Source organism: Cyrtonyx montezumae, unplaced genomic scaffold (genome assembly GCF_038088225.1).
Source record: "Cyrtonyx montezumae isolate F1298 unplaced genomic scaffold, pur_monq_1.0 scaffold_3, whole genome shotgun sequence".
Lineage (NCBI taxonomy): Eukaryota > Metazoa > Chordata > Aves > Galliformes > Odontophoridae > Cyrtonyx > Cyrtonyx montezumae.
The window spans coordinates 147,255,650-147,279,753 of NW_027072034.1; the positions used below are offsets into that span (position 1 = coordinate 147,255,650).

General features: G+C 42.4%; 1 protein-coding gene across 1 annotated transcript in view; it reads left to right on the plus strand.

Annotated features, from left to right (window-relative positions):
• LAMB4 (laminin subunit beta 4) overlaps positions 1–24,104 on the plus strand; it is a 53,301-nt gene that overhangs the window by 1,571 nt on the left and 27,626 nt on the right. Inside the window, 14 exon segments of the mRNA XM_065743599.1 lie at positions 847–873; positions 6,803–6,814; positions 9,959–10,116; positions 12,909–13,044; positions 13,971–14,044; positions 14,821–15,009; positions 15,494–15,557; positions 16,063–16,277; positions 17,443–17,563; positions 18,758–18,946; positions 19,502–19,681; positions 20,739–20,848; positions 21,825–21,904; positions 22,926–23,076. Coding sequence (XP_065599671.1) covers positions 847–873; positions 6,803–6,814; positions 9,959–10,116; positions 12,909–13,044; positions 13,971–14,044; positions 14,821–15,009; positions 15,494–15,557; positions 16,063–16,277; positions 17,443–17,563; positions 18,758–18,946; positions 19,502–19,681; positions 20,739–20,848; positions 21,825–21,904; positions 22,926–23,076 — 1,706 coding nt within the window.

The following is a 24,104-nucleotide window of genomic DNA, read 5'->3' on the forward strand; positions in this document are numbered from 1 at the left end:
CTGTGTCCTAGCATGAAACTGTTATCTGATGTAGTTGAGGGAGTTATTTGCCTTTAATAGGGAAAAGGGCATTTCTGTTTATTAATTGTATAAAAAACACTAAATCTGCTTCAAGGATCAGGAGAAGGTCAGGGTAACCATATGTGAGTCTACCTGGACTTCAGCAAGGCCTTTGACACGGTCTCCCACAGTATTCTCCTAAGGAAACTGGCAGCCCGTGGTGTGGACAGGTTCACTCTTCTCTGGGTGGAGAACTGGCTGGAGGGCCGTGCCCAGAGGGTAGTGGTTAATGGAGTTAAGTCCAGCTGGCGTCCTGTAACGAGTGGTGTCCCCCAAGGGTCAGTTTTGGGGCCCATCTTGTTTAATATCTTTATTGATGACCTAGACGAGGGAATTGAGTGTACCCTCAGTAAGTTTGCAGATGACACAAAGCTGGGAGGATGTGTCAAACTGCCTGAGGGTAGGGAGGCCCTTCAGAGGGATTTGGATAGGCTGAACAGCTGGGCTGAGCAAAATGGGATGAGGTTCAATAAGACCAAGTGCCGGGTCCTGCACTTTGGCCACAATAACCCCATGCAATGCTATAGGCTTGGGGCAGAATGGCTTGAAGAATGTAGAGAGGAAAAGGACCTGGGGGTGTTGGTTGATGCTCGGCTCAACATGAGCCGGCAGTGTGCCCAGGTGGCTAAGAAGGCCAACAGCATCCTGGCCTGTATTAGAAATAGTGTAGCCAGCAGGAGCAGGGAGGTGATCATCCCCCTGTACTCAGCTCTGGTACGGCCGCACCTCGAGTACTGTGTTCAGTTTTGGGCCCCTCACTACAAGAAGGACATTGAGGCCCTGGAGCGTGTTCAGAGAAGGGCAACAAAACTGGTGAGGGGTCTGGAGCACAAGTCTTATGAGGAGCGGCTGAGGGAGCTGGGATTGTTTAGTCTGGAGAAGAGGAGGCTCAGAGGAGACCTTATTGCACTCTACCACTTCCTGAAGGGGGGTTGTGGTGAGGAGGGGGTAGGCCTCTTCTCCCTGATAAGTAATGACAGGACGAGAGGGAATGGCCACAAGTTGCGCCAGGGAAGATTTAGATTAGACCTCAGGAAGCATTTCTTTTCTGAAAGAGTGGTCAGGCACTGGAATGGCCTGCCTAGGGAGGTGGTTGAGGCACCATCCCTAGCGCTGTTCAAGAAGCGTTTAGATGAGGTGCTAAAGGACTTAATTTAGTAGTTGGGTAGAGATAGTGATAGGAGGATGGTTGGACTAGATGATCTTATAGGTCCTTTCCAACCTTATGAACTTATGAACTTATGAGTTAATATTGACAATGACTATTAATAAATATCAGTAGTTTAGCTATAACCTTACTCATCAAAATGGTTCGAGTTTTTGGGATCCGTGTGGTGTTACCAGTATACAAGTAGCGTAAATGTTGGTAAAATTGATGCTTAATCAATAGAATGAGTTTCTCCAAATTTACAGTGTGTAGTTAAGTATGCACTTTTGATTGGGCTCTACAAGAAATATATCTCTAGAAGTTTCCTGAAAATTATTCCTTTGATGTTCTGCCAAGCAAACAGGTTGTAAGAAAATCTTGATTGATCACTGTAAAGGTTTTAGTTTATAAGAAGTAAAATTTGTTTTGATCTTAGTAATAAAAGAACATTAACTCCATGATTTTTGCTGTTGTTTGCTTTTTTTCTTCAACCATTTTAATATGGTTGATGAGATTTGAACCAAGCAAAAATAACAACTTTTAATTAAGCTTTATCTACTGTTAAGTGTTGTCTAGCAATAAGCAAAGATCATGTCTGCCAATCAGCAGAGATCATGGTTTTAGTTAATTTGCAGAGCACTTCTGCATGGTGGTCTAAAGGGGTCAGGATACTCTTAGGAGAGTGCCACGTGTCCAGGGTGTCTAAAAAACCCAACTCAGAAGAGACTGCATTTCTGTGCAGGCCTGCACAGGCAGTGAGCAGGGAGCCTGTATCCATGCTACTGGGTAGCCCTGTGTTCTTTCAGCCTCCATTCCTGGATGACAATGTTGTGTTGGTTTTTTTCTAATTTGTAATACAGATTTAATTAAGTAGATAAGTCACGACTTCCAATATCTCTATAATCTCCTGCCCAGTTCACTCTGTGCCCAATCTACATCGCTGTATGTGCCAGTGGAACTTCTCAGAGCATTCTGATTCTGCTGGGATTACTGGATCAGCCTGTTTTCTCTCCCAGCTTCTAAATCCTCAATTTCAAAATAGTGTTAGTTTCCCCACACCTCTGGACCTTTTCTACCCTGTCTTCTGTTGTAGGTTGCTTGTCTTTCATGATACAGTAGACTGTAGTGCCATAAACAACCATTCCCTTGACTCTGCAGTAGTGGATGTGTGACAGCATTTACAGACAACCTGGTGGTAAAGGACAGGCAACATGGAAGCAAAGCAATTGCTGTTGAGATGGGCTCCTCGCAGATGAGCAAGGATTTGCTTCTTCCTTCTTCTAGAAAAGAGCTGTCTCGATGACAGTGTTGGAAAGCAAGAGGTCTTTCCTACTCTCCAGATTTGCTGTTGACATTTACTGAGCTTGGCTCGTTTTCTGACTGCCTGGCAGTGACAACTCTTCACTTCTACGAGATAAGGAGAGAACAGGAAGGTGAAGGGAGATGCTTATTTTTCTGCTTTCTCCATCTGATATAATTAAGTCCTGAAGAGAAGGATAAAGCAGAGCTCATATATTCTTGATTGTGGGCAAATCATATAATTACATACACCTGTTGCCAGCTTTTAGGCATGCTGTCTTATGTGTGATACTTCCTGTGTGTGTACAGATTCCAGATTTACAGGACAGATGCAGATACATCTGAACATCTGAGAGTCAACCAGCCATCATTCTATCATAGTTTTGGGTAATTACCATGTGTGTGTTGATAGATTTAAATACTCCCTGGAAACCTTTGTATTAAGTTCAACTTGGAACTGAGGAATGGAAAATCTCCAAAACATCAGTTTAGCCATATGTATTGCTAAGTTAGGCAAAAGAAGGTATACGTAGCAGTTGAGGCTTTTGTGAGAGCATGGTTATAGCACATTGCCAGGTACCATACTTGTCACAGGTGCTGGTGAGCATGGATGGAAAACATCAGATTTCACAATTATTTTACCATCCTACTTCCACAACTTCCTGAAGGACACCTGCTATCCAGCTTTATTTATTTCAACCTGAACAGACCTAAAAAAATCTAAACAGGATGTGTTTTTGTTCTGTTTTATTGTGTTTGTTTTCTAGTTGTAAGAGAAATAAGTCATTTTCATTTTAATTCCTTTTCATTTTTACTAAGCAAAATTCTAGGATAGTCTAAACCAAAATATTTCATGTTTCAGTTCTTGTCAGAAAAATAAGGATGGGCTGTGAGGGCTGCATTTTTTCATTTCAGAAGCCCTTACTTCAGATGCTTACAGGACTGTGGAAGAATCAGCTTCCCTTGTTGCTCATGGCTGCAGGGTTGGTACCAGCACTTCCAGAGATGCTCTTCAGCCTCCAGCTTGTGATGGATCTGCACTGGGTGATCTTGCTGCTGCTGTTGTCCTGTAGTGAGTGCACACACTTCTCTCCATTCTTTTCTCTCCTCAAGTTCAGGTCATCATCCTTCCCATCTGTCAGGTTCTCCTCCCAGTATTGTACATCTCCTGGGTTATTTCTGTTGAGAGCTGACTGTTTTCCCTCTACTTCTTCTCCAGACTGCACTCCACTAGGTTTTGAATTTAATTCCCTCTGCTCCCTCCCATATGCCTTCACTCACAAGCAGATGACAGCATGGTAAATTTCTGTTATTTTCTAAGCTGCTAGGTCACAGATATTCCACAGGGGCCAGTGAGATTCTCTAAGACCAGGATCATTTCTAAACAGCATAGTCATTTAACCTTTGCAGAAGGGTTTATTTAACCAAGGGAAAATACTTTAGGCTGGCAGGTCCAGAAGATCTAATGATAGTTTTGTAAAACAGAACATTACTACAATTATAAATATGAATAAATGTATCAAATTTCCTATTGAATTTAGGGGGAATCATTACTTCTGGTTGATGAGCCAAGTACATTTGTTTATCAATGGTCAAAGTTTCCTAGAAATAGCATTGTCCAGTTGTACTGCATGACCCCTGTAATTTTTAATGAACTAATAGTGATCAAAATTTGTGCCACACTTCTCATCCCACCAGTCCTGCTGTCAGCTTGGAAATGTCAGGACCTCAGGAGATGTTATGAAACATTACATACTGAATGTATGTATATCTTGAACAGCACTTTAAAATTTACAGTGATACTTTAAAGCAATACAGTTCATCACCCTCACTGTCTTTTTTCTCTTCAGTGTTGATTACAGCCATCAGCAACACTATGCCTGCCAGGGAGATAACGTACAAGTTGAAACTGGATTTCTTGTTTGTAGTGGAGAAAAAAAACAAACTTCAAATACCAGACTTGCATGCAAAAAGTGTGGGGCACCATGGGTGCTGTTAGAAAGTGAAGTGTGTCATGACTTACAGGTATGCTTTACATCCTTCTGAAATGTGGAAAAGCTCATCTAGATGATGATTAAAGAAAATTTTAAGTAGATATTTGCTCCAGGATGCAAAGCTTGCTTCATGATGGGGCAGAGCACGATCATTGGGTTTAACCTCTTGGGAAATTGTTTGATTGTTTGCTATGCCATACTCTTGGTCATAACAATGATATTTCTGCCTTTGCCTTGGGCTCTTTCACAAAGATCACTTCTTTCTTTTTCAGAGCAAACAGAAATGCATGTTCTTCTGCTGTCCTCAGTGCTCTCTTGATCAAATACATCAAATAAAATACATCTCTTATATTTTTGTGAGCTTATGCTTTATTCTGCTTTTATTATCCGGTGCTACATTCTGTCAGCATGTGGAATATCAAAAAATAAATTCTTCTTGCCTGTGAGGAATGATGCTTTAAACAAAAGGAATACTGAAAGAAATTAGAGCAGAAGTAGAAAGGGAAATATAGAAACATAGCAAGATGGGTTTGGTTTTCATTTGTAATTCTGGCTTAGTTCTTTATGGACGGGATTCATCTCAGTGCAGTCAGTTTAAAATACAAGAATACAGCCTGTGCTACAGAATGGGGTTGCACTAACTTAGAGGAAAGCAGTAGATACCTCCAGAGGGTGATATATCCCTTTAAGTAAGTATCTAAAATATGTGGTATTATGGAGCCTGCAGGAGTCCCTGTCTTTCTCTCCTGACTCCAGGAAGCCCAGGTAAATCGTGTAGATGAGGCACTTATTTTTCTGTTCACAAGAACAATTCCAAGCTCAAATTATTTCCTATCAAAACTTTAAAGAAAAGCATAGTTATTTGTATACTTTCTCGGAATGGTTTTGTCATTTTCATTACAGGGAAAAGAAAATCATCATATACCCATAGAGATGTTCAACATATTTTTGGGGGGGCAGTGCACGCCTGCATGGGCTAGTGCCACACTCTGAAGTATGACTGGAGCACCAAGACTGCAGGCACTGTTCATTGCCTTTTCTCACTGCTGGTTGGTGTCTGTGAAGTGAAAATGTGCCCAAGTGCTTGCAGTTTCTTTCCTTCGTGTGCTAAGGATATTCCTAAGACCGTAGAAATTACAACTGTAAGACCTGTGATGACTTGAAAAGTCACGCACCAATGCTATCTACCCTCCAGCCAGCATGGAACAAGTGAGCATTATAAATCCAGATCCTTTACCAGGGGAGAGATTAAAGAAGTGAGATAGAAGTTCCTTAATCCCTGCCTCAAGCATTTTAAGACATCTTTCTTGTTCAGGGTCCCACATAAATCAAAACACAGGACCAGCTATATTCTGGAAATAAATCTTCCTTCATATTTATTTCTCACATAACTTCTCTGTAATGAAATCTGAATTCCCTATCAAATATGCTGATAAAACGTCAACCATTCTATAATTTAGTAGCATCACAGTAATAATGCTTTCTTCAGTTATGTGCCATTCTTTCAGAATGCATTTGACATACTGCTTCTGCATAAAAAGTAGAATATCTTAATTTATCACTTAATCTTTTGGTTTTTTTTTTTAATTTTGAAGCCCATAAAAAGAAATAATAATCAGTATAATATGGATAACTTTAAATAAATACTTGATCATGTATATATTTAATCTGTATGCAGATTAAATTGGCCTGAAAAAAAAGTCTCCTGCAACTAATTTCCACATGCACTTGTGAAGATAATTTCCAAAAATGTAAATGTATGCATTATTTCTGCTAGAGTGAGCTCTCAAAGTAACAACAGAGGCCAGAGCACTGAGCACTACAGTATGATCATCCATCTGTTCTTTGCTTTCCCCGTTGCTTTTCTAAAAGGGTAGAAACTATCAAAAGAAAAGCAGTGTTTAGTTTATAAGATGTATTTTGCACATTTAGAAAACTTTCTGTTTGAGGATGTGATGCTTTATGGACAACTGTGAATGAGTCCTTACAAGCAATCAGAGAAGGATGAATTACAAGTAGATCAAAACTAAAAATACGCATCCAAGGAGATTTACTGTTCTGAAAATTGAAATTGAAGTGCTGCGGGTTTGACAAAGCCATCCACAAATGGTCACTACTTGAGCACCAGTGGGTGAGTGCCATCTTGGAGCTGTTCCTTGGCAGTGCTTCTCCAGATGGTGGTGTGGGCTGTGCAGCATGCTGCAGGTGCTTGCAGGTGACGGTGCAGGCAACAACGTGCTCTGAAAATTGAATCTGAAGATACTCATGTTGTCATGGTGTCTTTAGCTTTTGATTGGAAAAGAAAGGCAATAATGTTCATGTCATTGATCCAGTGTTCAAGCTAGCTTGAAGCTGACTTGTTACATCCACATGGGCTTTGGTCTCAGCTTTTGAGCAGGTGTATTTAGTCACCTCAAAGCCCAAACCCTGCTCTTCCTGTCACTTTGCACCCCTGCCATGAGGAGTTGTTTCTATTCTGCACTCAGTTAAACCAGTACCACTGGACTTGTGATGCTAAGTAGTCGTGAAGGCTCCAAGATGCAGCTGCAAAATGGAAGAGTTGGACAGTTGTTCAACTATACAACAACTGAAGAGTTGGCTTTTTGAGAATCCTTATCTTCTCTTTTAAGTCGTAAGAACCTTTTCTACCTGTCACAATATTGTTTCACTGCACATACTTGCTAATGCCAGAAGCCCCATCAGAGAGACTTCACAAATCACCCCCTTGGCAGGTTGCAGGCCAGGTCTCATTCTCACCTACACCTTGGTGCCTCAGGGGACGCACGATCTTGTTCAGCTGAAGTGCACAGGTATGCCTTTACTTGCTTCCCGCATTCTGTGCAGTTCGCTTCCAGCTGAAACACTCGGCTGCCTGAAATACAGGTAAGACATCTCCAGTATTTAATTTTCCTGCTAAGTGTGAAACTGAAGTGTGTTGGGGTTTTTCTGGTGTTTGTTTATTTGTTAAAGTGAGTCACATTTAAAGAATATCATTGGTATGGAGTGTGAATGGGACATGTAATTACAAAGATGCGTAGATCACTCGTGATTGCTGAAATAACCACACAGGCATGTCTATTCTCTCGTGTATTGATTGGAGTAATGTGAACCAAGCCTACACGGAGCCTGTAAAATCTTAAATACTTTGAATGCCTTTGCTTATGTGAACAGTTGCTCTATTCTGACACAGTGGGGTATTTTGTCTGAGACAGTTTGGGTGTGCTTGCATGGGGACACCCCAGCAGCCGGAGTGGCATCAGAACATGTTGATTCCATCAGTGCCAACAGATGGAGAATGAGGTGGGAGACACAAAAATGGTTTAGAAGCTCTACATGGTGGAAAGATGCTGGGCCGTATTTTCCATTCATTTCTGCCTTCTTTTCTTTCCAATAGAGTTCTTGTGTTAGCAAATCACACATTCCGCTGTAGGAAGTAGGAAGGATGTGAAGTAAAAGCTAGAGTGATCTTCCCATGGGTTCTTCAATACAAGACTTTTGCATTGATAGCAACATTATCTATTTTTCCTCACTGCACTTACGTGTTTGCTTCTACTTTTATCTCTAATAACGCCAAAATCTGTAGCACCTGACTTTAGGCATTACTCAGAAGCATCTATGTTAGGACCTCTGGCTTTCTTTGAAGTCAGTGCAAAGAAATAAGAACTTAGAGAGAAGGAGTTAGATCTCTGCAAACAGCTCTGTTGAATCTAATTAGGATTAGATAGTTTATATTTGAATACCACAGAAGTATTACTGATAACATCTAATTTTTATTTTAAATTGTATGAATAGTATTTATGGTTTTTTGCAAAAGTACATGTGAGGTATCCCTCTGCTTTGATCCTATTCTGAAAAAAATCGTCGTGAGAGTTTTCCTCTAGAACAAAATCAAGACCAGCATTTGTTTTTAATCTTGGTGTTTTAATTGTGATTTCATCCCTTTGCTGAAAGACAGCTCCGTGCACACCCACGCTCAAGGTGTGCCCTAGGGCAAACAGGCATTGTGTGACCCACTGGCTCTTCTCTTCCAGCCAGCCCTGAGCTCCATGCAGAGACATGAGTGTTGGCTGGCCCTTCTGTTGCACCTCAGTAAGTATATATGGCACAGTTATTTGGGCCAATTTTGAAATACTGTCATGTCATTTACATGTTCCTCCAAAACTTTGCTAGGGTACTTCATTTATCTACACAGTTAAAATGCATGAGACAGTGAGTCCTTGTTCCTCACGCTCCTGTTTTGGAGCTGAAAGTGATAAAAAAAAAAAAGTATATGTTGTGATTAAGCCTGAATCAGCTCCTGAAAGAGGCATCCAATATCCAATATGCAGTGAATGCGGATAAATACATAAGAGTGGATTAACCAAACATATGCATTGCTTTATACTTAACAAGTCAAGTTTCATTCAGTGCTTAAAGTATAGCCTGAGCCATGGACTGAAATCAGTCTGCTGCAGCACTTCATAGAAGTATTCATAGTAAAAAAAAAAAAATAGTAAATATATTTAGTGCTCTAATTGTATTACAGCTTTTCATGCTCCTGCGATATCCCTACCTGTACAACCTGGTCTAGGGGGCCTGCTTCGGCACGGGGGTTGGACCCGATGACCTCTAGAGGTCCCTTCCAACTCCTACAACTCTGTGATCCTGTGATTCTGTGTGACCTTCATGTATTGATTGTATTTTTTTTCTTAACTTTACTTTTTATAACAAGTTGAGCCAAGTAAAACTGAATAGATGAAGCCTCCAAAGTACCCATTCCTGTTCAGGGTTTCAGGACAGAACTTGTCTAAAAGGACAAGCCCTGTAAGGGGAGTCGTGAAATATTGGAAAAAAATATTCAAAATAGTTTCAGGCAAAATAAACAAAAAAAATCTCAAAATTATTTACAGGACTTCAAACTATTCTGTTCAACTATTAATGACCATTTCATGGGTTCTGAATGGAAGGTGTTGGGTCCGGAGCAGTATGTTCACTGCAATTCATGAGAAAATCATAGTCACCTCAGACTTCATACCTGGCCTCGGTTTCACCAATGCTACTTGGAGAATGCAGCACTAAGCAGCAGAATGAATCAGAATCTGGTTCTGCTCACAAAGTCAGCTGTAATGCCTGTGATTCTGCAGCAGCAGCACTGACTCTGGGTCTACTAGGATGGTATACTTAGTATATCATTGCTCCTAGCAGGTTGACATGTTTGATGGACAGCAAAGTGCTGAGGACATGGTTCAGTGTACATTTGCAATATGCAAGCTCTGTCTTTTTAGTGATTTTGCAGTAGGTGGGTTCATAAGCAAAGCTCTTCCAGATTCTATCAGGTGATATGATTAAGGAAGGATGGGAGAATAGACAAAGGACAATTTACTTTTCTGCTGATGTTAGAACATCACTGATTTTCTGCAGAGAGCACTGCTGAGATGTGAACCAGTTTAATCTCTCACTTATCTTTTTCTGCACACAGTACTTGTGGGACTCCGGCAGGCACAGGATGACTGCAGGGCTGGGTCCTGCCACCCAGCTGTTGGGGACCTCCTCCTGGGTCGCAGTAAGCAACTGGTGGCCTCTTCAACCTGTGGAGTGAACGGCCCCCAGAAGTACTGCATTATAGGCTACCTTGAGGTTGGTGTGCTTTTTCTTTTTAATAAACTGTACTCTCCAGACTAGCAATGTTCTTTTCTGTAAAAGGAAGCTGCCCAGACTAGGAAGCTTGTCCTGGACTTGTCTGAATAATCATCAGACAGCGTGAAAGAAGCCTGGTGGAAGGCTGTCCCTCATCGCAGCACATATGGAGGATTTGGCATAAACGGCAAACAGCTTTCAGTGATGCACAGCTTCTCCAGAGGGAGAAACATCCATAAGATGCAAATGAGCACAAGGATATCTGAGGGAGCTTTACTCTGCCAGTCCTTCCCCATTCAGAGATTAAGACCACAGCTGGCATGTGTGTGTGCTTAGCAGGATGGGCATGGTCTTTGATGTGCTTTTGCTGGGGGACACATCCCATACAGTGCTGAGACCTAAGGCATCCTGTTTAGAGACTCACACCACATCCTCACATGTCACTTGACGTGAATAAAACCAATGTTGATGAAAGCAGAAAAGCCATGTCTGGGAGAGGGAAAAAACACAATCTTTGGCCACCTACCTAGTGGGTAGGCAGACACCAGATGCATGCAATCAAACCGGTCCCTCCTCGGGAAGCATCTGTGGGGAACCTACATGTCCATTGGATGTTTGGAAGCAGTGACCAGCAGAAATGGACTTCCCCTGCTACGCGTCCTGCAGGACTTGGCCCTTCTGAGCTAGCATATACTCTCAAGCAGGAATATTTTCACTAAATACCATCTGCAGGGTGAAGAGGAAGTTCTTAAAATACCATTTCAATTATAAGCAATGAAAAATATTTAGTTTATGACCTTCTGGCAAAATGCTGTGAAGTATTTACAATGTAAAGCTCTGCCATACTGAGATGACACCAAACACTGCTCCCAGCTACTCATTGCAACTGCATTTTTCTGCAAAATGTAAACAGTTCTTTCCACTTCTGAAAGGTCTTTTGAGCTTCTTTTCACCTTTTGCAGTTTTTCCCCAGGTTGTTTGAACAAAGGAATCCTGGGCACTGTGTTGGTGGCTGTGCTCTGAGCCTTGGCTCAGCTTGGTAGCCCGGCACAAAGAGCTGTCTCACTTCTGGCCCTTGGCTGGAGGACTTCCTTCTTTTTCTTTTTAAGATGAGATCAAAGAGTGATAAAAAATTAATATTTTCACTTGCCTGTACTTATCCTTTGAATTATGTAAATACAGACTCATGAAAAGGAACAGCTGTTCCTGCAATAATCCCTGTGATTTAGTGCTACCTCAACACATCTTGACCCCCAGTGACTGCCTTCTAAAAGCCATGTGAGTTACGAGTCCTGCTGCTTCCCAAAGCTGGCTTATGCCCTGGCAATGTGATCTGCTGTACCAGCTCCCCTTCCATGTGTCTGCCACTTGAAGTATGATACAGGATTCCACTGAAATCAGTTCTTCCCACCAGCATATTCCTGGAGGCAAGCCAGGAAACTTTGCATTCTTCCTCCCCACAGTTCCCCTTCTGATGACCTGTGTCATGACACAGGAACCGTGGCAGGAGCAAACCTGATGTATGGAGGTTTGCCAGTCAATGTGGCAAGCTGCCAGAAACTGAGGCTCGGTTGGGATGTTTTAATGAAAACTCAGATTGAAAAATTTGGAGTTCAACTTCTTTGTGTTTGAAAAGAAGCACTTTTAATAACTGTGGCTTATTTAGAATAATGCCTCTATTTGTTTCTAAGCGTAGGTTAAATGGGTTTTAGCCCTGTGATTGAGCTTACTACTTACATGTGTTCAGAAAGGAAAGGTACTTGGTGATGCAGAGAGCACAGATGGGATCTGGCGGAGCCGCCTGTGAGGACGTGCACGTGCTTGTCATTTGGGGCACAAAGAGATTTTTGCAGTGCACCTTTAACTTAAATTGAATGAGTGTTGCAAAGTGTGTGTCCCCATAAGCCAGAGCATGGGTGTACACAGTACCAAATGCTGAGATAACTGGACTGCTCCTTATCAGAGCTTTGTAAAATGAGATGGGTGAGTGTTCTTTGTGCTTCTGCTGTGTCTTACATATTGTAACTTCATCACACATCACAAAGTACAATGTAGAGTGGCTGAATATAATATATATTTTCATAATATTTAAAACACATGGATTATAGCACACTTTTGAATTCTCATCTGTATATTTCTTTAAATGTGAATAATTCCCAGGTGATTTCGTAATAGAGATGTGCAAATGGTTCCTATGTTTCCCTGCACATTCTGAGTGTGATGGACAGGCACCTCTCTCTTGCTCCTGTTCTGGTCACAGAACTGCCTGCTGCTTTCTGTCTACCCAACAGCCTTGGACAAAGTACTGAAGCAGTGCCTCCTCATTCCCCACTGCAGGTGCTGCGCCATGCTCATTCCCTGCTGTCCATCTGCCCTCACTCTGCTTGCTTTGCTCCTCAGCACAGGCACTCTCCACACCTCATCACCTCTCCTTACATCTTCCTTCTGACATTCCAGTTGTCCACTCCACCCACAGAAGGCACTGGTTGTGGTGAGCATGTCAGCCCAGACCTTTTACATTTTCCCTGGACTCAGTCTTCCCTTGCACATATACAACAGCATCCGTCTGCTGGGCCTGGCCATGTGCAAAACAGAGAGAAAAATACAGATAAATGATGTAGAAAATGTTCCACTTCAAGGCACCCTCAGGCCTTAAGGAGCCAGTCTTCCTCTGCAACGCCTCTGCTGTCTGACCTCAGGCCAGAACCTGCACACGCACAGATATGTATGCCTACCAGATCTTTCAATAAGAGGCCAAACTCATATTTTATTCTGCTCATTTTGTTTTCTAGGCTGAACAGAAGTGCTTTGTCTGTGATTCCAGGTACCCATACAATCCCTATACACAACACAACAGCCACATGATTGAAAATGTTATCACAACTTTTGAGCCAGATAGGAAAAAAAAGTGGTGGCAGTCAGAAAACGGTAAGTTTCCTTGACAAAACAATGCTGATTGTGGTTAGATTTACTCCTGTAATTATTCACCCCATGGCCTTCACAATGAGGTGGAACGAAGCCTTGCGTACTCCTTGAGGCAGTAATACAACAGTATTTTAGCCTTTTCCTCTGTAACAATATAGGATTTGAGAAATTCTTTCTTTCTACAGACAAATTTTAAGCACAGTGTCTTTTAAGAGCTAAGTGGGGGACCTGCAGGATGATGTGCAGGAGGCATGCATCATTTGAGGGTACTTGCTTTTTATGGAGATGTAGTTTGTTGCAAAAGGTATGCTTGCCTCCGGATACAAAAGGACAGAGTAGCACCCAACTAGAAATTCCTCAGCCTTATTGTTTCCTGGTACGTAAAAGGCACTGTCACCAGTTTGGGACCCCACTGTCAGTAGAGCAGTGGGCCAGCTGTGAGAGGATCCTTTCTTGCTCTCCCCACCTTTCCTTTGGGATGAGGTCTCCTGGTCTGATAGCTCTGTTCAAGATGAATTTCAACTTCATCGTTATAGAAAGATTTAACATCCATTTATCATGAAGATATTTGTATTACTTCGTGTTTCTGTCAGACACAAGGAAAATAACTGGATGACTTTTAAAAAATTCACGTGGTTACAGGAAGACATACACTCAGAACCTTGCCATCACCATTACCTGCCATCTGAATGCTCTTAACAAGACCTTCAGCCATCTCACACAGCCTCTGACTCCCAGCACTGCAGGTCCCACTGCATGCACAATCCCAGAGGGAGCTGACTTTGTGCTCCCAGGATGCCCCATGGAGCCTGGCTGCCTTGGCTGCAAAAAGGCATCTGTGAATTCCCCTGGATATTTTATCCAAGGAAAACTGCCTCAGCAGCCCCTCCAATGTGCGCTTTGTGCTCTTCATTTTCATTCTTTTTCAGGCGTTGACCATGTCAGTATTAGACTGGACCTAGAAACTTTATTCCAGTTCAGCCACCTCATCCTGACCTTTAAGGTATTACATGCACGTCTTTTACCACTCCTTTTAGGTAATTTTATACACTAATTCTTTAACCACAGGAATGAACTGCTTAGAGAAGCAGTGAAAGCACCGTCTTCAGACGTTTCTAAGAACTGGTTAGATAAACACCTGTCAAATATGGTTAGGCTGTAGCTGATCCTGCCTTAGGGAAAGTAGATAGGCTGAATAGCTTCCCATTCATGTGCCTTCTGGTCCTGTTTTCTATAAATCTGATAATTAAATCTGAAAAATAAACTATGACATTAAGCCCAAATATTTTAGACCTTTCTAACTGAGGTAGTTCTTTCAAGTTTAATTCTGTCTTCTTAAGCATACTCATTTTGATCCATAAGATGGCTACATTTTTTTTCTTTTCAAAATTCCTGTATTATTGTAGTAGATTTCCTTACTTAGAAATTAATCTACTTCTAAAATAATCTCCTGAGCATCCTGATCTGGTTGGTGGCAACTCTGCCCACAGCAAGGGGTTAAATCTAGATGATCTTTCAGGTCCCCTCCAAGCTAAGCCATTTTGTGATGTTATGATTCTATATGGAGGATTGCCCTTCTCTCTTCCTGAATGGGTTCAGATGATGAATATGGCTTCTTCAGAGTCTCATGTAAATAGCACAGTGTGCCTGCAGGTCCCCAAACACAGAAGTTTACTTGGTAGCTGTTGGCGTCCTCCAAACAGGACTGTCAGTACAGCTATCCCCAAGATGTCTTATCAGTGCCTCATTAAGGAATTCATGAAATAATGTTTCTTGCAGACATTCCGGCCCGCAGCAATGCTGGTTGAGCGCTCCACTGACTTTGGTCAGACCTGGAAAGTGTTTAGGTATTTTGCACAGGACTGTGCAGCTTCTTTTCCCAACATCTCTTCTGGTCCATCAAAAGGTGTGGGAGACGTCATTTGTGATTCAAGATATTCAGACATTGAGCCCTCCACTGAAGGCGAGGTACTGCCGAGAGTTGGTGATTGAGATCATACATGGCTGTTTTCCTGGAGCTGAGGGTCTTGCTTTAGTGTCTATCATATTTACTTACAGAGGTCCTGAGTCATGTAGTGCTGGTGACTTTTCAAGCATAAGAGGAAAAACCACAGCATTTTACCCTCAGTTTCATATCCAAGTGAACTCATAAAACAACATGTACAAAAGCCTTCTAGCACTCTTTCCTGTTTTCCCAGTTCACATGAAAGCCCTTCTTCATAAGAGCCCTCAGTTCCCTATCAACCTTTGCCCCTGAAGGGCTTTTTGCCTTACCCAGCCAAAGCCAGGCTGAAAGAGTGAGGTAACCTGTTGAATTGGAGCCAAGATTTTGGTTTTAATTCTATGGGATCAGTAACATGACATTAGTAACTAATGGGTTTCAGGTGGCAGAGTTTATATGCAAAAAGAATATCTTCCATGACTTACAGAGCTGTTTTATTCTGATTTGCAGGTTGTCTTAAAAGCTTTGGATCCTAGCTTTGAAATAGAAAACCCATATGTGCCATATATCCAAGGTAAGAACAATGCAAGTTTTCTCCAGTGATACTTCCTGGGTGTGGTTCACTTTGTACACCAAGAGGAGCAAAAGCTCAACTGTTGTTAATCAGTGATGTTTAAAAGTATCTACCAAAGCATCATAGGAAGACATCCATACTAATACATTGTAAAAGGGCTAATCTTGTCCCCTAACCCTACAGACAAATGACACAGCTCTGTACATCCCAGCCATGCAGCTAAGCTGTTTTCCCTTCCAGGACCAGGTGACCTAATCCTTCCTGCCACTTGGGTGTCTCTCATGGGCTCATGAGGCACTGGCTGGGGAAGCACTGCTTAGCCGGACCAGGGCTGTACTGGGGAATTTATCTGCCAGGAACAAGTCACTTGCCCTGGCCCATATCAGACCATTTTAACTATTTCTTCAGGTTGTGGGATTTACTGGATATTTTATTCAAGCTGTAAATTTGTCCCTCTTCATCTTCAAGTCAGCTTGGGCTCCTGATTTCTTTTCTTTCCTTCCAGATCTCATTACAATGACAAACTTAAGGATCAACTTTACCAAACTCCATACCCTTGGGGATGCTCTCCTTGGAAGAAGGCACAGTGATCCCCTTGAGAAGTACTACTATGCTGTCTACGAGATGGTTGTGCGGGGCAACTGCTTTTGCAATGGCCATGCCAGCCACTGTGATCCCATACAGAGTCTGCGGGGTGATGTCTTTTATCAGCCTGGCATGGTGCGTCATTAATAATATTAAGTCCCTAGCTGGTGTTTTCATGGAAGGAAGGAATGGAGGGAAGGAGAGAGGGAGGGAAGGAGAGGAAGGAAGGTCTCTGATGACCTTTGGATTAACCATTTGAAACTCCAACTTTTTGACACAACTTCCTCCTTCAAAACTCTGGGCCAGATTTCTCAGAAGCTGTGTCTTTGTTGGCATCGCTGTGGTGTTTCAAAAGCAACTGGGTCATGACATGTTGATAACAGCAGCAAAATACCAGAGCTGTAATGGTGCAAATATAATGCAGTAAGCAGTCTGTGCTGTGTGCAGACTTGACTGGCTGCTTGTTGGGTGAATTCCATGCTCCAGCTGGTCTTGGGGGCTCTGCAGCAGGGACAGGAACACTGGCACAAAGGGTAGCCAATAATGCAAAGCTAATCCATGAAAAATTGATTATTAAAAAATTTCAGAGAGATGATTGCAAATTGTGGGATAAAGAGATTGGATTTTTTTCCTTCGGAAAGTATGTTTCCTAGTATAGATACATGTTTGGAGTGAGAGAAAAAAATAAAAAATGTTGAAGTCTCCATTCTAGTACTAGTACTATTCTAGACTCCTAGAAGTACTTCTTTTCCTAAATGCCCAGCAGCTTTAAAACTATTGGGTTAAAGTTTGTAGGTATTCTCAGAACTTTTCCTCAAATAAACAAGCATTCTGTCAGATGAGGGAGCCAAAGAGCTTTGAATTTCCCCAATCTTGCTTCCCCAATTAAGTGAATTACTATTGACTATATCTGCAGATAAGACATTTTATAATAGCGTAAGCAACTCAATAGGGGTTGTAACTGTTCTTAGGAATAAAGATGTCGTACCTGAAAGGATATAACTTGATTTAGGAATTCTAATGAGGGCTAGTGGCTATTTTGTAGCATCAAGACTTACAGTAGTAGTGAAGGAAAAAATCATTTTAAGTCTTAATGGAGGCAACAGAACCATCAGGAACAGATTATGTGAGCAGACATACAGGAAACATCATTTTGATCCACATCTCTTTCATTTGGGAGAGAAAATGATGCCTTAATGTTTTCCTTCCATAAAACTGAAAACAATCCCCCCTCCCCTCCTCTCTCCCCCCCTCCCCCCCTTCTCATCACCATATCTCATCTGTTCTCGCTGCCTTGCAGGTGCATGGAAGATGTATCTGCCACCACAACACTGAAGGTTTGTCCTGTGAAAGATGTAAGGATTTCTACAATGACGCTCCCTGGAGGCCAGCTGAAGGGGCACAAGATAATGCTTGCCAACGTAACTCAAAACATACTTTTTTTAACTTTTTGATTACTGGGGGGTGGGTGCAGCACAGTCCCAGCACAATGCATTATGGGATGGTTTCTGGGATTGAACCATTTCCTTGTTTCATCTAGAAGAACAGATGGATTCATGTGTCCATCAGTGCTGTTGCCCTATAAGGTGAACTTTAACATTCTTGTTTTTAATGAAGAGAGAAAAAATTAAAGTAAAGGCGCTATCACCAAAAAATAATTTATTGCTTAACTTAGGGTCTTTCTTGGAAATGAAACAAGTATTTAGACAAGGCTGAATTATTTATTACACAGTGATTAATAATTTAGGATATAAAAGAATAATAGATGAAGATCTGTATCAGGTATGTAGCTAGATCTTTCTTCAGTGGAGGGGTGTTCCCCCCTCTGTAACAGGCAGAAACACCTGCATGGGTGATCTCAAAGTGTAGGTAGGGCCCAGTTCTGGCTTCTGTATGTCTCTGCACTTCTGATGCCTGTAGGGCATTTTATGGGGGGATAGTGCTGCTCCCTGCAGGGGGGAAACAGCAGGCTGAGGGCTCAGCTCCTTGAGGCATGATTGGAAACACCACAGTTTCTCACAAGGTCTGGCAGCTGCCATGCCAGCCTGAAATGGTGCCACCAGTGTAGTGCCAGCCCTGCACGAGGTGCCTGGAGCCTGCTGCCATGGTCCTCCTGATTTGGTTTATACTTAAAGACATGAACAGATGCCCAAGACAAGGCTTTGAAACAACTCAGAACTTCCTCATATGCAGACTGCACACTTCTGAAAATGAGAGATTTAGCTTTCTTTGCCTTTGGTCTTTCTTCCCCTTCTCTCCAAAATTTTTCCACTGTCTTGTGTTTCAGCCTTGTTTTTGTGTTTGGGTTTTTTTTTTTTTTTTTTTTTTTTCAATTAGTCCCCAGTCTTAGCATCATTATATTCCTTCTCTGAGATATATGAAATCCAATTCATATTCTTGATGGCATCAAAACCAGAATTTGCAATATAAGCATTGTTTACAGAATCTAGGTGCTGCAATCTGCCCCCAGTAGTAAAGTACAGGGACTGGGAGGATGTAATCTTGCTGGAACATTGAAACCACATGGGTAAACCTGTGGTACAAGTAGACACAGTGGTGGCAAGACACAATAGGAATTGTGGTGTTAATTATCTCCCATTTGTTTCTGGCTGCAGGCTGTAACTGCAATGGCCACTCTGGCAGGTGCCACTTTGACATGGCTGTGTACCAGGCCAGTGGTGGGGTCAGCGGTGGGGTCTGCGAGGACTGTCAGCACAACACCACAGGGCAGCACTGTGACCAATGCAAGCTCTTCTTTTACCAGGATCCACGCAAAGCCATCTCAGACCCTCATGCATGCCTCCGTAAGCTTCCCTGTTTTAACTTCTATTTGCTTTGGGCACTATTGCATCCCCATACTTGTATGCGTCTGCTAAAGTGTTTATGAACCTATAAGATGCAAACAGAAAGTGAGATGTATTATGAAGACAGTGGCCCCTGCTGATCCCATCCTTTCTAGCAAATTACTCAGCCACGGCCAATTCAGGCCATCCCTGGGTAGGCAGCTCCTTGGTACACTGCAGCTTTCACAAAAGCATCCCCAAAAGCACAGAGCCTTGCTTCTCCCCAGAGGAAGAATGTCAGGAATGGATGAGCAAAACCCATTTCTGCCTAAGGCCAAGGGTAAATTTCTAGCAAAGTGAGGATTGTAACTCTCCTCAGAGGAAAAGCAGATCTTGGAAACCCTCTTGAAATGTTTCTTAATAGTGACTGTGCATTAAATGTGAAGCAACCATCATGGCAGGTGAGGATAGACATCTCTAGTCTTCACAACACTGAACTTTAACTGCAGTGGTACAATTGCAGTTTCATGCCTGTATCTAAATTATGCTTTCCTATGTCTTTTTGACTGCCTATAGCCTGCAGCTGCGAACCAGAGGGCACACTGCACCGTGGTGCATGTGAAAGCCACACAGACTCAGTGCTGGGAACGGTGGCAGGCCGGTGCCTGTGCAAGGAGAACGTGGAGGGTGTCCGCTGCCACAAGTGCAAGGCCAACTACTTTGGGCTGAGAGGCAGTGACCCCCTGGGCTGCCAGCGTATGTAAACCATCACTATTGTTCTTCTTCGCGAAGTATTTTTAAGAGATGGGAATAGTTAAATGCACAGTAACTCATGGATACTCTGTATGTCAAAAAACGTCCTATTGCGTGCTATGATCTCATGTCAAGGACATGAGATTGGTACAGCATCTGAGAAAAGCAAAGGTTGTCAGGAGTGAAAATAAGTGAAATCGCTAGCAGAATACATAGTGTGTTATAGTAGATCAGGCTATTGTTAATAGAAAGGTTGTTAAGTATACAATTTAGTTGGAAAGGGAAGTTATAAACACCTCCCTTGGTGACTGGGTTAGAAGCAAGCTTAGCACAAAGTTGAATGAATAGCTCAGGCTCTGCTCAGCCTCATGCAGTGACAAGATGGTGCTGAAGAGCCCAGTGCCAGCTTCAGGAACAGTAACATGGATCCAGAGCAGCTCATCCACACAGATTTCCAATCTCAGCCGAGGTATCACACAGCAGATGTGCTCGATGTGTTTCCTAATGCAGTTCTCCCCACTTAGGGCAGCAGTGCCTGGGCTGCGATGCTCTGCCTGCTATCCTTAAGGTCCCCAGTAGCTAATCCAAGCATCTTCAGAAGACACTTCTGGCTCTTTCTGGGAAGTCACAGACAGAACTGTTCTTTTAAATGTATTTAGAAGCTATTCATTGGGAGGTAGATATGTTGCTTTTAGGGAAATAGGAAATGGAAATGCCACTCCAGTCTGCACACTCCACTCACATTCTAGTTTCCATGCTCAAAACATCACTGATGTAAGATGCACGTGGGCCAGAAACAAACCTTCTGAGGTCTGAAGGCACCTTCTGGCTGAGGTGCTTGTTATGCATTTTGCCTCCTCTGCCTGGTGCTTAAATTCTTTAGTGAGTATCTGGGGGCTCTTCATGCTGCTATACACTTTGTAGACTAAGGGAGCTGCTGCCTGGCTGTGATAGCTTCCAGCCAGCCATTCCTCAGAGCGAGGCTTGCTGATAGATGCATTCCACCCCTGCTTCTGTCACCAGGACCAACTGAGGCAACCACACATTCCTCTCTCCACAGCCTGCAACTGTGATGCCGCCGGCACTTTGCCTTTCTCTGTCTGTGACCCTGCCACTGGGAAGTGCCTCTGCCAGCGGTTCGCCACGGGTCAGCGCTGTGAGAAATGTGTTGTATGTGTCTGGGCAGTTTTTGTTGTTCCTTTGTGCTGGCTTTCTTTGCATGTTGTTTTAGAAGTCTCCTCTCCCATCTCCTGCCTTCCTGTGGGCTCTGGTATGGCATTTCATCAAAGGAGAAAATGGCATTGGCTCCGTGTATGCAGTGTCATTTCTTGTGTGAGGAGGCTATTTAGGGAAATGAAGACCATCTGTTTTTTACCAAGGAAGTGTCTCCACCCTGGCATGGGACAGCTTCAGGGTTTGTCTCTTTGAGTTTGAGCTTCCATTGGGCTCACTTTGTGTTCATGTACTAGGATTGTGCTCACCAATGAGGAAGGCAGTGAAGAGCTGAAAATGGCCTTTGTTCAGAGTCTGAAGATGTCCTTAGATTCAGTCACAACCTCTCCTTAGCAGACTCTGGATAATAAAGAAATATGAATGGAAAAAAGCATCCTCTGTGCCTTATGCTGTGAAATACTGACACCCTGTCCTATCTGTGGACTTAGCTGCTCTCAGAATATTTGCAGTCAGTATTCTCACAAAAAACAGGAGCTCATAGTCTTTTTCCTTTTCTCACGAAGGGATCAATCATTACCCAAAAGGTAAACAATTAGATTTAGTCAAAATACAAATTAATTTTACAGCCATACTCTTCCCTTTGGCGTGGACACTCTTATGGACACATTCGGTTCTTTTTTACTGCTTGCGAAAGTTAGTGCAATCAACTTGCACCAGAAGCAGCACCCACAGAAAGGAAAGGAAATGCAATGTTATCTTTGCTGTTTCTGGAGCAACTCATTTGCACAGGTGGACAAATACCTGGTTCTTCTCACAGTGCCTGAGCGCCCATGCATTCTGGTATGAGAGCAGTCTCACGTGACCAAGCACAGGCAGGCCTCCCAGGAGTGGACTAGAGCATCACTCATCCAAAGGAATAGATTATGTTGTCTTTAATACTTGCTATTAAGAAAAATCTTTCTTTTTACCCCAGGTGGGATACTGGGGTCTTGGAAAGAGCACGTATGGCTGCTCTCCATGTGACTGTGACCCTGGTGGATCCCAGGATAACTTGTAAGTTAATATTCTTCTTCAAGTTATGTCTTATTTTTTATTTTCACAAACTCTTTCATTGCATTTTTAGCTAGGTTAGTAGAGTCTCAGTACTCAGTGGGAAAATAATATGTAGGCATAATTTCATCACGTACAAAGAATATAAAGTCATGCTGGGATTTTGGAGATCTAGCTGTGATTTTAAAGGGGATTTATCTTATACCTTCAACACCAGTTTTAGATCAGCTGGACTCAAGATTAGTTTAATACAAAATACTAGTTGTATAGTTTGAGAGAAACATTGGCCCTAATATCAGTGGAAATTAGAAGGTACAAGTGACATTTTTAACTTAGCCTCCTTTCCACACTTGAAAAGCTAGAAAAATATTTTTAATCCTTTTTTTTTTTTCCTTTAGCATTGGCTCATATTGAAAACATATTAATCGAGAGGCCAGTTTTGTTTCACATGGGCTTCCCCAAGACCCTGTTGGGCTAAAGTCTTACCTTTTAGATACAGTCGAATGCTGCAGAACAGATCCTCAGTTTCCTTGGCTTGTATTTGTCAGCAAGAAATCCAAGCTAGCCATCATCTGATGCATGAAATGAGCACAAATATGTGAAAACTACCATATAACTCAAATCAAAGATGCTAGTAACCTCATGTCCTGTTTCTAAAAGTACGAGGTAGATGCTTAAGAACGGATATGGTACTAGATATTAAAATAGGTATGAGAAATGGATTCAGAAATAGATGGCAACAAATGATCAGAAAAGAAGAGGATCTACTCTTCTGGTAATAGAATAGATGGAGAAAGTCATGACACATCATATCTCCTACGTGATGAAACAGAACTAAATAAATGCAGCACTGGACAGAGGAAACAGAGAGAGCAGGTGATGGGAAGAAGTTTAAAAGTGGAGACAGTCCCACAGTAGAAGAAACAAAATTGAGCTGAAACAAAGGTGGAGCTGAGCTGCTCTCATGCTGTGAAGACCCAGCAGTGCTGTGCTCACATCCTCCCTGTACCAACTCCTGCCCTAGGTGCTCACAGGAGGACGGTCAGTGCAAGTGCCTTCCCAACACTGTGGGCCGCCAGTGCAACAAGCCAGCCCCAGGATACTTCTTTTTGCCCCTGGATTATTATATTTATGAAGCTGAGCATGCAACGCCCCTTTCCGGCTCTGCACCCTTGGTATGTAGTTGTCTTTTCAGGCATCATATGGAAAATGGATCCGTATGATGATTGATACAAAGCAAGTCCCTTGACCATCCTCAGTTCTTCTTTGTCTCCCTCATCTTCCATAACTTTGGCTATTACTACATGCTGTGCTGACCTACCCTTGCTGCTCCTCAGGTGTGAGCTGATCTAGAATAAATTCCTGTTGCATTATATAAAGAAACTGATTGCAGCCTGATTTCCTTAAGAATTTGGCATCCATCCATAATGTTTTTAGAACATTTATTTATTTATTCCTCAAAATTGGGGTAGATTTTCCCCCATGCACAGTACACACCTCATCTTGCTGGAATGTGTCCCTTCCGCTGCCTACATGTTACTAAAATTTCTTCTCCAATGTTTTGTCCAGAAGCAATGGAGAAGTAATAATTAAAAAAATGTTTATTTGCAGGTCACATCCATAAATATTTCGCTATAATCACAGACAGCATTCATCCTACTGTCCAGTAACTGAATGGAAAACAGATGTGTGGGACACAGTTTATGAGAAGAAGTGTAACCTAATTGTAAGAGAGTGAGGGAAAAGGGTTTCCAGCAGTTGCTGGGCCATGTTACAGGGTTTCACTCAGCAGAGAATGCAGCTTGTTCCAAGAACAGGGATTTGGATTTCCTGTTAGCTGCTTCCCAGCCCTTCAAAATTGCTGAAGTGATGCTGCCTCCTGTCTCATTACTTCTACTTTATAGGTAAAACCAACCACTCTCCCAAGGTGTGACATCTACTTCCAGAAGCGAGGATATGAGTTCATGATTGAAGATGGAAAGATTGTGCTAAACAGGAGCAAAAAACGAAGTGTAAGAAAAGCTGGACTTGGGCAGGTAAATTAGTGCTTTGTTATTTACAGAGGTTATAACATATGCTAACTTTAATCTTGCAGCAGACGGAAAGGATGTGTCTATGCATGTGGAATTGACAGTCCTACGCATCACAATCCAGACAGAATGAAATCAGTCCTTTTAGCAGACGTTTGAGCTGCACTTTTTAT